This window comes from Oryctolagus cuniculus, chromosome 2 (genome assembly GCF_051225735.1).
Source record: "Oryctolagus cuniculus isolate XC-2025 breed Fujian yellow rabbit chromosome 2, ASM5122573v1, whole genome shotgun sequence".
Classification (NCBI taxonomy): Eukaryota; Metazoa; Chordata; class Mammalia; order Lagomorpha; family Leporidae; genus Oryctolagus; species Oryctolagus cuniculus.
The window spans coordinates 156,879,757-156,892,149 of NC_142868.1; the positions used below are offsets into that span (position 1 = coordinate 156,879,757).

The window sequence follows — 12,393 nt, forward strand, 5'->3', positions numbered from 1 at the left end:
GAATATTTTTAAGATTTATTTATTTATTTGAGAGGTAAAGTTACAGGCAGAGAGAGAGAGCGCGAGCGAGAGCGAGAGGGAGAGAGCCTTCCGTCCGTCCGCTGGTTCACTCCCCCAAATGGCCCCAACATTTAGAGCTGAGCCAATTCAAAGCCTGGAGTCAGAAGCTTCTTCTGGGTCTCTCATGCCGGTGCAGGGGCCCAAGGACTTGGGCCTTCTTCTATTGCTTTCTTGGCCATAGCAGACAGCTAGATCAGAAGTGGAACAGCCAGGACTTGAGCTGGCACCCTTATGGGATGCCAGCACCCCAGGTGGCAGCTTTACCCACTAAGCCACAGTGCCGGTCCCTAGGGCATTGACTCTTACTATTACCTCTAGAATTTGGCCATCACCATAGTGTTCACTGATGAAGGTACACCTGCTATCTTGGGGCTTTACAGAATCTTTTCAGATCCATTTATGAGCAGTTCATTCCACTTACTTTTGCAATAAGCTTTGGTTCTCTACTAGACAGATCTTGATGTAGTTCTGTAGTATTTGCTCTAGAGTATATAATAAATTATCTGAAAAACTGAACAAGCCCTGGATTAAGCAGATTGTTATGTTTCAAGCTCATTTAGTTACTGACTAACCTTAGATAAATTATTTTTCTGAGACAGCTTTACATTGTTTACATTTTCATTTATGTTTTAAAAATCACAACAACATTTATTGTTGCACCCCTCAAGCAACCCTGTGGAACAAACTATTTGACAGTCAAGAAACTTGAGTTTCAGAGAAACCTTCACCATTAGGTCAAACAAAACAGAATGGTCTTGCAATAACAAAAATAGCTCTTAATCACTCTACACACAAGTCTAAATATTTTATATGCTTATTTATTCATTTTATTTTCATAACAGCAAACACATGAAGTGGGAGATATTATTATATCCATTATACAGCTAAGGTGACAGAAGAATCATAAGGTTATCTTGCCAAGGTCCCAGCTAATAAATGGCCAAGATGGAATTCCAGTCCAGACAATCTAATTGTATTTCCTTCACATTTAACCACTTGACCAACTTGTCTTGCTAAGGGCAACAAAAATATTAAAACCTGTGGTTCCTATCTTCAGGTTATTTAGGTTATCTTTAAAAAAAACAAAACAGTAAATGTAAAAACAGGCTTAACGTAGTAATGAGTTCTGGTTTCTTTGGAAAAGGAAGTGAATATTGCAGTTTGAATGTGTGTTATTTCAAGGTTCCTGAATTTTTCTCGTTGTTACGTTCTTGCTTTAAAGGGTCTGGAAGCAGAAAATAGTCTTACCTTACAGCATTTGATGCTGAGGCTATTAGATGTGTTTTGCTGAAATAATAATAAAAAATGTACTGTTTCTGCTCCAAAACTAACCAGGGGTAGCAGTATAATGGGGATAGGAATTTAAATGTCCATAGAACTCAAACCATAATTGAAAGCCACAGACTCCAGACTTCTCTACCACCTAATCTGTAAGATCCCTTAGAATTAACTCCTTTCTCACCAGACCCAGCATTGTATGTTGGGCATGCCCAGTTATACGGTGAAAGCTTCCCACGGAGTTTCAGGCTCTCCAGGTTTTACCAGTTGCAAAAGGAAGGAGGAGACGGAGGGAAGAGTTAAACAGGTAGAGAACTTGGTTCAGCTCAGGATGCCCACAGCCAAGGCAGAGCACGGAAAACCGAAGGACGAGGAGAGGCTGCAGCGAAAAGCACCTTGTCAGATACACTTGAGTCTGCTCTCCAAGTTGGCGCGGTAGCCCGGTGGGTCCCTACCACATCTTTCTGGCAGAGCTCAGACAGATTGTGAAGACTTGGCGCGGTCACTCGAGCCAGAACCACGGTAAGGGGTGGGGCAGGGGGCTGCATCTTAGAGAATCCCGCCTGCTCCTGCTTTCCTAGAAGAGCTGCCAGCTTTTCAAAGGTTCCACGCGTGAGAGCAGGGTGCGCAAGTAAAGGCTGAGCCCATCTTAATCACGGACTCCTTGGTCCCTTCCCTTCGGCTGCTGAGCCCTTTCCTGGCACCCTCTCAGGTACCCCCGCCCAATCACGACTAAACCCCGGAGAAGTGGAATCTCCACATAGCCTTCTGTGGGTCTAGCAGGGGCTTGGGCATGCTCAGTAGGCTGCGTGTCTCTGTGTGTCTCGCTCTCGCTCTCTGATGGGGGTGGGAGGATGGTGACAAGTTAGAAGCGCTTGCGGCAGGTCCCCGCCCCCAGGATCAGGCTCCCCCTGGAAGGGGACGATGCAAAGGTAGAAGCACCTCTCTCCGCAGCGTCCTAACCTGGAGCGGCTGCGCCCTAGGGCCGAACCCACCCATTCCCCGGCCTGAGGACAAGCCTCTCCATGGTACTGCGGAGAGCTCAGCTCCGCCCTTCTCTTTCAGAAGGACAGCACCCGGCGTCACGTAACCCAGCCTTCTCGGGCTCCACCGCCGCCTCTTCCTTCCCAGCTTCTCCCCTCTCCTCCTCCTCCTCTTCTCCATTGCCCCCCCTCACTCCTGCCCCCCTCCGTTGCATGTTCTCCCCTCCCGCACTCCTGGAGATAGACGCTCAAGCCTGACGCCTCTGAAAAGGCAGCAGCAGTCGCCTTATCCATAGACCTCAGGAAATTCGCTTTGACCGATGCATGCTTCAGGCTCTGGCTCGAACTAAGGGGAATAACCGGGCAGGTAAAGCAGCTCAATTTGGGTTGGGGGGGAGGGGTTGGGGCGAGGCAAGCTGAAGAAGGCTATCTTTCCTCGTTGTAACTGAGCCAGGATCTGCCACAAATACACGGAGAAGGATGGGTAGTGGGAGGGTGGGGGAGTGTAGATCTTGGTTGTTTTTGCATGAAGGCTTTTAAATGATGACAAGAAGATGAGATGGTGGAGCTGGGGTAGTAAGTTAAAGGCTGAATGCAGTGATTTATTAGCAAAAGAAAGAAACTGGTAGGATGGAAATTAAAGCAATAAAATAGATCTACATCTCTCTTTCCCTTTCTCATCAGTCCCACACTGTGCCTATCCTTAATTTGTGCAGAAGCCAGGCTCCAAGAAACTGCACTGGTATCAGAGATGGAGCTTGGTGACTGGGCGGGAAAGCCAGGGAGAATTTTAGATGTTCGTTGGTACTGAGGCACTTTGCAAAATCCAGGGACAAAAGATACACACTTCTAAAATTTCTCCCAGAGGTTTTCAGGCTCTTTATGAGGAAATATATTGCAGGGTGCATGGACAGGTATGAGTGTGTGTGTGTGTGTGTGTGTGTGTGTGTGTGTGTGATACCATAAACATATTACAATAAATGCATCTGCAGCTGATGAGTGTACTATATTGATCCTTCCAATGACTTCGGAATGAATTTGATTCTAGAAATGAAAGAACAGATTAATGAGGCTGTTAGTCTGCTTTTGAATTAGAGCGCTTCTTCCTTTGGCTGCAGTAAGGTTGTTTTTCAAATCCTTTTATTTCAGCCTCTAATTTGTGAACTCACCAGGTCTTTCCGGCACCCAGAGAGAATCCTTTTTCTCCATATAAATACTCTCTCACACACAATGAGCTTGTCTAAGAACTAGGAGAGCCAGTTGACCTCCCTTGTGATATATATACATATATATATATATATTTCCTTTCCTTTCTCCTCCATCTCTTAAAAATTGTCAAGCTATGCATTAGTAGAGGAAGAGGACAAGAGAGAAGGGTGAAAAGGGTTATATGATTTATGTAAAATTAATAAAATAATAGCCTCTCTCTCTCTCACACACACACACACACAGGAAAAAAGGCTTTCCAACACATGAGCTAGAGGATGGGGTTTAAAGCAATACTCTTCATCATAATGTTCAAGATTGATTTAGGAAATAACTAAAAATTTAACAGTTATCTGAATACAGTTAAAAATGAAAGCCTATTGGACAATATGTTATTTTCAATGATTTTTAAGAGCACCTTTCTTTGGTTTGGCATAGGAGTAGACACGATATGACTGGTGATTGCTGATGGTGTTGAGTGTATGAGCCATAATAAATAACATATTTTTTATTTCTTCTGCTCATTGGCAGTGTTTGTCTGTGTGTGCGTGCTGAAAGGCAGCCTCAGTCATCAATTTCATCTGGGAGGAACTTGAAGTGGGATCCCCGAGCTTGGTGGATCTCAGCTGACACCTGTAGGGATTGCTCTGTACTGAAGAGAAATGCTCTTAGCTCCCTCCATGGAGGAGCAGCAGCACAATGCGGCGTCATAAATTACTGCTAGTTTCAGCTTGTAGAGGAAAAAAAAAAGTGTTAATTGGATAGTGAGCTTCTGTGTCCAGGCAATACATTTGGAGTGCATATATGTGTGTCTCTATGTTGCATGGGATGGAGACAGTGGGAAATGGTGAAGGAAATACATGCAGTTGCTTAATATGACCAGATGATACAATACTGAGTTTTTTTTTTTTCTTTATGTGAGTGTAATTGTTCCTGGTAGAAGAGTGACTTCAGTTAAAAAATCTATATTTATGATTTCTGTACCATTTCAAGAACCTGTCAGATTAGAGTTGAATAAAGAGAAGTAATTTACTAGTATAGTGAGTGATTCAATGGCATCGCTTTAAATTCTAGCATCCTAGAGTCATAGCAGCTGAGGTGACATACATGCCAACTGCTGTTCTGACATACAAATTCTAAGGCCTGACATCAAGATAAGGACTTTAAGGGGAGTTAGATCATTTTACTAATGGGTAAAATATTACATAGTTTACCCAGATTTAGAGAAAATAATATTATGGCAATTGAGATGTTAACCACTGCCCCCTCCCCGCAAAATAAACAAATAAAAAGTAGCTCCAATTAGGAGATTTCTCTTATAAAAGATTATCCCTTTGATAAAGAAGGAAGAATGCACTTATTTGAAATTCTCAGAGACTCTCGGGAAACCATCAATATTCCTGCTCCCTCTCAGAAAAATGAAATGGTAGGAATGCTATACAAATCTAAACTGGCAGCCTCCTGCCGACAGTTTGATCTACTTTGCCTTTTGTAAAACCTGCTATTAACTGAGATTTGAATAGGTTGTATTTTTACTGTCTATGTATCCAGCACACAATACAGGTAGAAATCCTTAAAAGGACCTTTTTTTCTCTCCTTGTACATTTTGAAAATTAAACTTTCTTGGAAAAGGAAAAATAAAAGATCGCCATAATTAAATCTCTATTTAAAACCTGGTTACCTATTAACAGTTACAATAAACTACAAGGTGTAATGGCTGTTTGTGTGACTAGCAAACATTAAGCCTTATTTGTAGGCCAAGAGAAGAAAAAAAGCTCTATACAGTACAGCTTATTCATAGCATACATTCATACTTGCCTTATAATACTGTAATTGATTTAAACTTTATTTTTATTTTAATTTTCCACAGATTTCTGGGTCCTTCTAAAAAGACAATATCAAAATGTATCATCAACACACAACCAACTGATAGCTGGCATCTCAGCTTGGCCTTGCAGAGGCGGAGAACAAAGAAGGGGAGCTGTTGTGATGTGCACATCTAACAGCTTCTGGGTCTGAGTCCTACTGCTGGGGAGGTTTAAGAGCTGTAAAATCCAGCCTGGGAGGCCATGCACAAGACTTCAGTGTCAGCTGCTGTGGTGCTGGAAGTCCATGATATGACAGAAGCTGCAGGCCTTTGGGGTTAACAAGTGGTATCCTCACGGAGGCAAGGAACCCCTCTCTCCGTTCTGTTTGAGACATTCCATCTGGAGGAGAAATACCGGAGGCATTCAGAACATCCAAGGATATTCTTGAGATTCCCCGAGAAAAGTGTCTGCTCCCGACTTCCTCTAACGCTTTTCCCTTCTGTTGGTACCAGTGGTGGGGCCTAGCAGATGATGGTGTTTCAGAAGTGAGGTATCTGCAGGGCAGATGACCTTAAACTAGTTCATCAGACTCAGATGGACCAGTGACGTCCCTGGTCTTCTGTTGACGCCTGTAACAGAACGGTGCCTCCAAAGTGTATCCTCCCTTTGGTCTGGAAGTTCTGTGGCTGCCCTGGACCACTGGGGTCACCCCTGTCCAGTTGGAAGGGGGCTGTTGGGAGAGAGGGAGGGGCTGCTGGAAGAAGAAGAAGACAAGACCTAGAGAAAGGAGGGTGCCTCCTCCCGCGCCGCGACTGCTCTTCCTCTGCTGCGGACCCCTATTTCTTCACCACGGTGTCCAGGACCACCTTGACCCTGTCGGCCCCGGCACCCCCCCGCCGCACCCCAGCCCCGAGCATGGGGACGGCGCTTCTCCAGCGCGGGGGCTGCTTCCTGCTGTGCCTCTCGCTGCTGCTGCTGGGCTGCTGGGCTGAGCTGGGCAGCGGCCTGGAGTTTCCGGGCGCCGAGGGCCAGTGGACGCGCTTCCCCAAGTGGAACGCGTGCTGCGAAAGCGAGATGAGCTTCCAGCTCAAGACGCGCAGCGCCCGCGGCCTCGTGCTGTACTTCGACGACGAGGGCTTCTGCGACTTCCTCGAGCTCATCCTGACGCGCGGTGGCCGCCTGCAGCTCAGCTTCTCCATCTTCTGCGCAGAGCCCGCCACGCTCCTGGCCGACACGCCGGTCAACGACGGCGCCTGGCACAGCGTGCGCATACGCCGCCAGTTCCGCAACACCACGCTCTACATCGACCAGGTGGAGGCCAAGTGGGTGGAGGTCAAGTCCAAACGCCGGGACATGACGGTGTTCAGCGGCCTCTTCGTCGGGGGGCTGCCCCCGGAACTGCGCGCGGCCGCGCTCAAGCTCACGCTGGCCTCGGTGAGAGAGCGGGAGCCGTTTAAAGGGTGGATCCGCGACGTCAGGGTCAACTCCTCACAGGCCCTGCCCGTGGACAGCGGCGAGGTGAAGCTGGACGACGAGCCGCCCAGCAGCGGCGGCGGGAGCCCGTGCGAGGCGGGCGAGGAGGGCGAGGGCGGCGTGTGCCTCAACGGAGGCGTGTGCTCCGTGGTGGACGACCAGGCGGTGTGCGACTGCTCGCGGACCGGCTTCCGCGGCAAGGACTGCAGCCAAGGTAAGGCCCGACGCCCGCCGCACGGGGGCCCTCGGCCGGGGCAGGGCGCGGGGCGGCGGGGCGGGCCGGGCCAGGCCAGTGCATGGGGCCTTCCTTCTCCGGACAGCGCGTGGGGGCTGCTGCCCCGGAGGTGCAGGCCTGGTTCTACGGCCCCTTGGACTCACCACTTACCACTGCTCCTTGCTTGGCGCCCTCACGGTAGTGGAGCAGCCTTTTCGACTGGGAGCCCTTTCTTGCAAGCCTGCTTCCCTCCCAGAGGCCAGCAGAATGGCCTCTTGTCATTCCTGGGGTTCTTAGGAGCGATGGGCTCAGTCTTTCTTGGCCCGTTGCCCACCTAAATGGCCAGTAGACTTCCCTCTAGTACCTTTAAATCCGTACCCCCGGAGACTTTGCCCATAAGGGCAGACAGGCGTCTATGAGACTGGGTATGAACTTGGTGGAAAATGAAGTGCAGGCGAGGTTCACCTGGGCCTTAGTTGAGAATTCCCACGTGGTTACTCCTGTTAGAGAGAGAGAGAGAAAAACACGGGTTCACAGGCACTTGCTGTGGCTTTTGCAAACAGGGCTGAGACACTTGCTTTTGGTTGTGAATACAAGGCAGGAGGGGCTGTGAAGATTTCTTCATTAACAAGAGGATGTTTTCTGGACTTAGTGTTGGTTTCCATGGTTATGTCCAACATGTGTCAAATTTAAGTAAAATTTTGTGATTTCTGCGGTTTCTTGAATTCTGAGAGGTCAGCTAATGTTTTCTGAGAGCTTAGTGATGAAATAACAGGCTTCTCAATTACCCAGTGTGTTGGAAGAGAAATAGAATTAGATGTTGCTGAATTGGGAAAGTTCTGCAGGTTAACAAATGGGATGCATGAGAGGGATTGCAGGAGATTTTCTAAGAATATTCAGCTGATGGTATTGATCTGAGTAGTGAAGGCCGAGTTGCAATTTCCGGGTTCTTGGGCTTGAAACAGTGTGGAACTAAACAACAGAAATCATCCCGAAGTTTGCTACATCCCCTGTACAATTAAAGTTCAGGTCTCAGTGTTTTTCTCCCATGTTGTTACAAGACAATGATCAAGGAAAGCATTGTTGAATAAATTTGGGAAAACCTTTAAATAGAGAGTGATGAGAAAAACTTGAAACATGTTTGTATCAGTGGCTAAGCAAGAGAGAAGGTGTCAGGGTTTAAATAAAATAGCAAATGGGTCACATCATGGCAATCTACCTATGGATGAATGGCATTTGTGGCTGAAATGGGGAGGTGTGTGAATTGCTAAAAAGCCACAGGGAGAGAAGCTCAATGTGTGACTGTGCTTTATGGTGTAATGCCTTGAGCCTTGAGTTTCCTTTCTTTTTTTCTTGTCCTTTCTTTCTTTCTTTTTTCTTTTTGTTGTTGTTGTTGTTGTTGACACTGCTAGGGAGAACTAGCCTTTGTAAATCTTATTAGACTTGGCAGTTCTCTCTCACTTGATTCTCACTTGATTTTCAGAGAAATGAAGACTTGATGAAATTTGCAATTGTTTAAGCAGCAAAGGGAGTTAGTTAGGAAAAAACTGATCTTTAGGAGAGCTCAGTAGCCTTCATTGGATCAGAGGGGGGAAAAAGTTAAGAGTTATTTTTTTGCATTTTACTTTCGTGTAGGTTTTTGTTTTCTTTATATTTTAGTTTTAAGTAATTATAGAAGACTGAATATTTGGCCAGCACAGCACTTCAGTTTTACCAGTATGTTCCCATGGATGTAAGACCAGAATTCATATTTACGTTTTACAAAAATAAAACAGAATCCTTTTTTTCCTACCAAATCTAACTTAATTGTAAATCGTGACAAGGATAGCCAGATATGATGATTTCTAGAGCAAAAACTTGCAGTTGCATACATTTAAGATAAATGAATAAAAATCATTTTAGGGGAAAAAATGTCTGAAGTATCCTAATGCCACATTCCAAGACAGAGGAGGCAATTTAAAGAAGGACACACAATATCTAACTCCCTTTCTTAAATTAGGAAACAAATATGACACAGTGGCAGCTTGTACTGTGTGGGAGGGTATTTTAAATGAAAATTTTTATTTTTCTGTGCATTTTTAATGTAGGGATCCAGGGACCATGCATAATCAGGAATAGTTAAGAGAAAGCATCTAAAAAGAAACATATTAAAGAGGAACAGAATTAAATGTATGTGAAACATTTTATTTTGATAAATGAATCTCTTGCTATAAAAGGAGGAATTTGTAATTACAGTGGTACCTAATTGAACAGTGTAATACCTCATATATAAGAAAATTTGACCCAGAAAAGCAAATCCATCAGGATCACTCTGGAGCATTGATTCATTTAGAAAATTTAACTTGAAAACAGAGTGCAAAAATCACTAATCATGGAAGGGAAACAAAAGGGTGGATTCTTCCGATGCTCTGAGAAATGGAAGATGGAGTGGGAAAGGCAGACTCGGTCTTCCCAGAAGGATTGGCTCCATTTTGCTTATTTTCCCTGTTTCATGTGTGTCAAGTGGCTATTGAATAATTAATTGAGAATGAATGCCTCTCCCAGCACCGATCATGTATTGATGGTTAGGGAAAGATGATTTCTGTTCAGATGAAGTATAAACAAAGCCCTGCCTCCTGTCAGTATTTATACTAATTGCTGCATTCTTTATAAAAAATAGTTTCAAAATAAATAATTCCTCAATTCCAAATTTAGCAGAGAGAATTTAGGGGAAAATGTAGACAAGTAAATCTTAAATGTGAGTTCAAATTATCCCTGTTCCTAACAACAATTTCTTTATTAACTTGATAGGAGAAAGTCTAACAATATATTAGTTGCCTTTGTATTTAAGACACAATAAGAACTACTGAAAGGACAATAAGAATATATTAAGACTCTTCCCTGGTTTGTCCTGGCATGCAATGCCTGGAAACAATGTATGCACCTATGCATTTTTATCATTTATTGAATGAGCTCAGTTTCATCTTCTGTGTCTATTCAGGCCTAGCAAGTTTTACTTATTTACTAGTATTTATGTACGGATAAAGAGAGAACACAGGAAAGGTTATGGGCATTGACCAAGTTTCTGGCAGAGCCTGGGTGAGGGCATAAGTTCTCTTAGCCCAAACAGTGTATCATCATGTCTGCTGAGTAAGATTTCCAGGTCATTTGGGTTGAGGTCTTTTTCAGGTTCAGGTGTTGTTCAAGATAAAAAGACACACAAATAAAAATGGCTGATGGAACAGAACTTATTTAGCATGACTTATGTTATTTGACCCTGAGAGTCAGCCTCAGAATGCAACTATCCAAGAACGTCATTTTTTCCTGAATAATGGTTGCTTATGGAATACGTAGTTTTTTCAGTGAATCATACTTATTTAAGTGCTGCTGGGGAATAATAAGTTTTTACTTAGGATCACTTATTAGCATTCCTGGCATCTTGGAAGAGTTAATGAATTCCGTGACTATCCAGCTTAAAAAAGAGTAAAAGGATGATCAATAAGTAAGTTACACCTTTTAATTTCTAGATCCAGGTCCTATGTGTTTTAAAGAGCATGCATAGTAAAACTGCATACTAGATTATCATTTATCTGTACTTTCTCTGCTTACATGGCAATAAGCACTATGACTGCTGTTGATTTCTTAGTATTCCTGAGCTTGGCATCTTGATGATGTCATTGAAGAAATTCTCTGCTTTCCATGACTTTACTAATTCACTGTATTATTCACTCATTCATTAATTTTACTTGTTTAGCAAATATTGATTGTTTTATGTGTTATACAGTAACTGGTGAAGAAGCTCAGAAATAGTTCTCGCCTATTCTTAGTGAGGAGGTACCTTTATGCAAACAGTGGAAACTTAAAATGGTGGTATGTATTTTGAAGGATTGGAGCATGGTACTGAGAAAGGTAAAGATTGTGTGAGATGGCCTAAACAAGGGATATTTGCCTGAGTAGTGATTATTAAACTGAAGCTTGAAAGATGACAAAGATTTAACCAGGTAAAGGCAGAATATATTTAACCTGATCAAGTAGGAGCTAGAGAAATCTGGTGCAGGACATGGCAAAGCATGCCCTTGAGTATGAAGTTTTTACTTCCTACTCAAAAAAGGAGTGGGGACAGGCCCTGCAGCATATTCTGCATCTTATCAACCATTTTAACCTTTATGGGAAAAGTGATGGAAAAACAATGGAAACCATATAGTGTGGAAGATGGAGAAGAGGATGACTTTATCAAATTCATATTTCAAAAATGTTGCTCTGGCTGCAATGTACAGAACAGAATGAAAGGGAGCTGGTGAAAAAGAGAAAACATTATTTTCTGTTTGTCAGTCAACAACATTTGTTAAGCACCCACTGTAAGCTGTAGGCTAAATTTGGGAAAGTGCAGGATTCTTTCTCTGAGGGAATTAGAGTCTTCATGGATTTGGTTAGGTATAGAAACCTAAGGCCATTCACTGTTTAAAATGCTTTGGTTCCACATGTTAAAAGTATTATCTAAGCCCTTTTTGTGCATTGTCATGTGATTTGTGTGAGGTTTACCCACCGAATGTGTAGGCTTCTGGAATCCAGTGGCAATGGCACAACTTTTTATACTTGTAGGTACCTTAATCAAAATGTGTTTCTTGTGGTAATATATATATATATATATATATATATATATATATATTGGTTTTACCAATATATAAATTGATTCAACATTTTAACTACTACAATAAAAATATTATGTAGGTATATCTAATCTCTGTAAGTTGTTCTTTTTTAATTTAAGCAGTTATTGTGTAAGGAAGTAGATTCTCAACTAAATGATTTTGAGTTTTAAGTCTGCCGCTGTAGGCAAAAATAGATCACCTGTGTTGAAAAAGTTTTGACAAGGACAAAGAAATTCATAATTAATTAGTAGTTTTTTTTTTAAAGATTTATTTATTTATTTGAAAGGCACAGTTACAGAGAGGCGGGGGGCGGGGTAGGTCTTCCATCCACTGGTTCACTCTTTTTTTTTTTTTTAACTTTAATGAATATAGATTTCCAAAGTACAGCTTATGGATTACATTGGCTCCCCCCCCACCCATGACTTCCCTCCCATCCACAACCCTCCCCTTTCCTGCTCTCTCTCCCCTTCCATTCTTATCAAGATTCATTTTCAATTTTCTTATATACAGAATTTCAGTTTAGTATACATTAAGTAAAGATTTCAACAGTTTGCACCCACATAGAAACACAAAGTGAAAAATACTGTTTGAGTACTCGTTATAGCATTAAATCACAATGTACAGCACATTAAGCACAGAGATCCTACATGAGGAGTAAGTGCACAGTGACTCCTGTTGTTGACTTTACCAATTGACACTCCTGTCTATGGCATCAGTAATCTCCCTATGCTCCAGTCATG

The 12,393-nt window shown here is 43.2% G+C and overlaps 1 protein-coding gene across 26 annotated transcripts in view; it reads left to right on the forward strand.

The window, feature by feature from the left end:
* The first annotated feature begins 2,184 nt into the window (after positions 1-2,184).
* NRXN1 (neurexin 1) overlaps positions 2,185-12,393 on the forward strand; it is a 1,235,416-nt gene continuing 1,225,207 nt past the window's right edge. For 16 of the 26 annotated variants that reach the window (XM_089327664.1, XM_051842899.3, XM_089327669.1 and 13 more), the window contains exons 1-2: positions 2,201-2,688; positions 5,398-7,022. In XM_089327664.1, coding sequence (XP_089183790.1) covers positions 6,251-7,022 — 772 coding nt within the window. In that variant the 5' untranslated portion in view covers positions 2,201-2,688; positions 5,398-6,250. Of the gene's footprint in view, positions 2,689-5,397; positions 7,023-12,393 lie in introns of all 26 variants that reach the window. The other 10 variants (XM_002709873.6, XM_051842903.3, XM_051842910.3 and 7 more) reach the window with 3 other exon arrangements.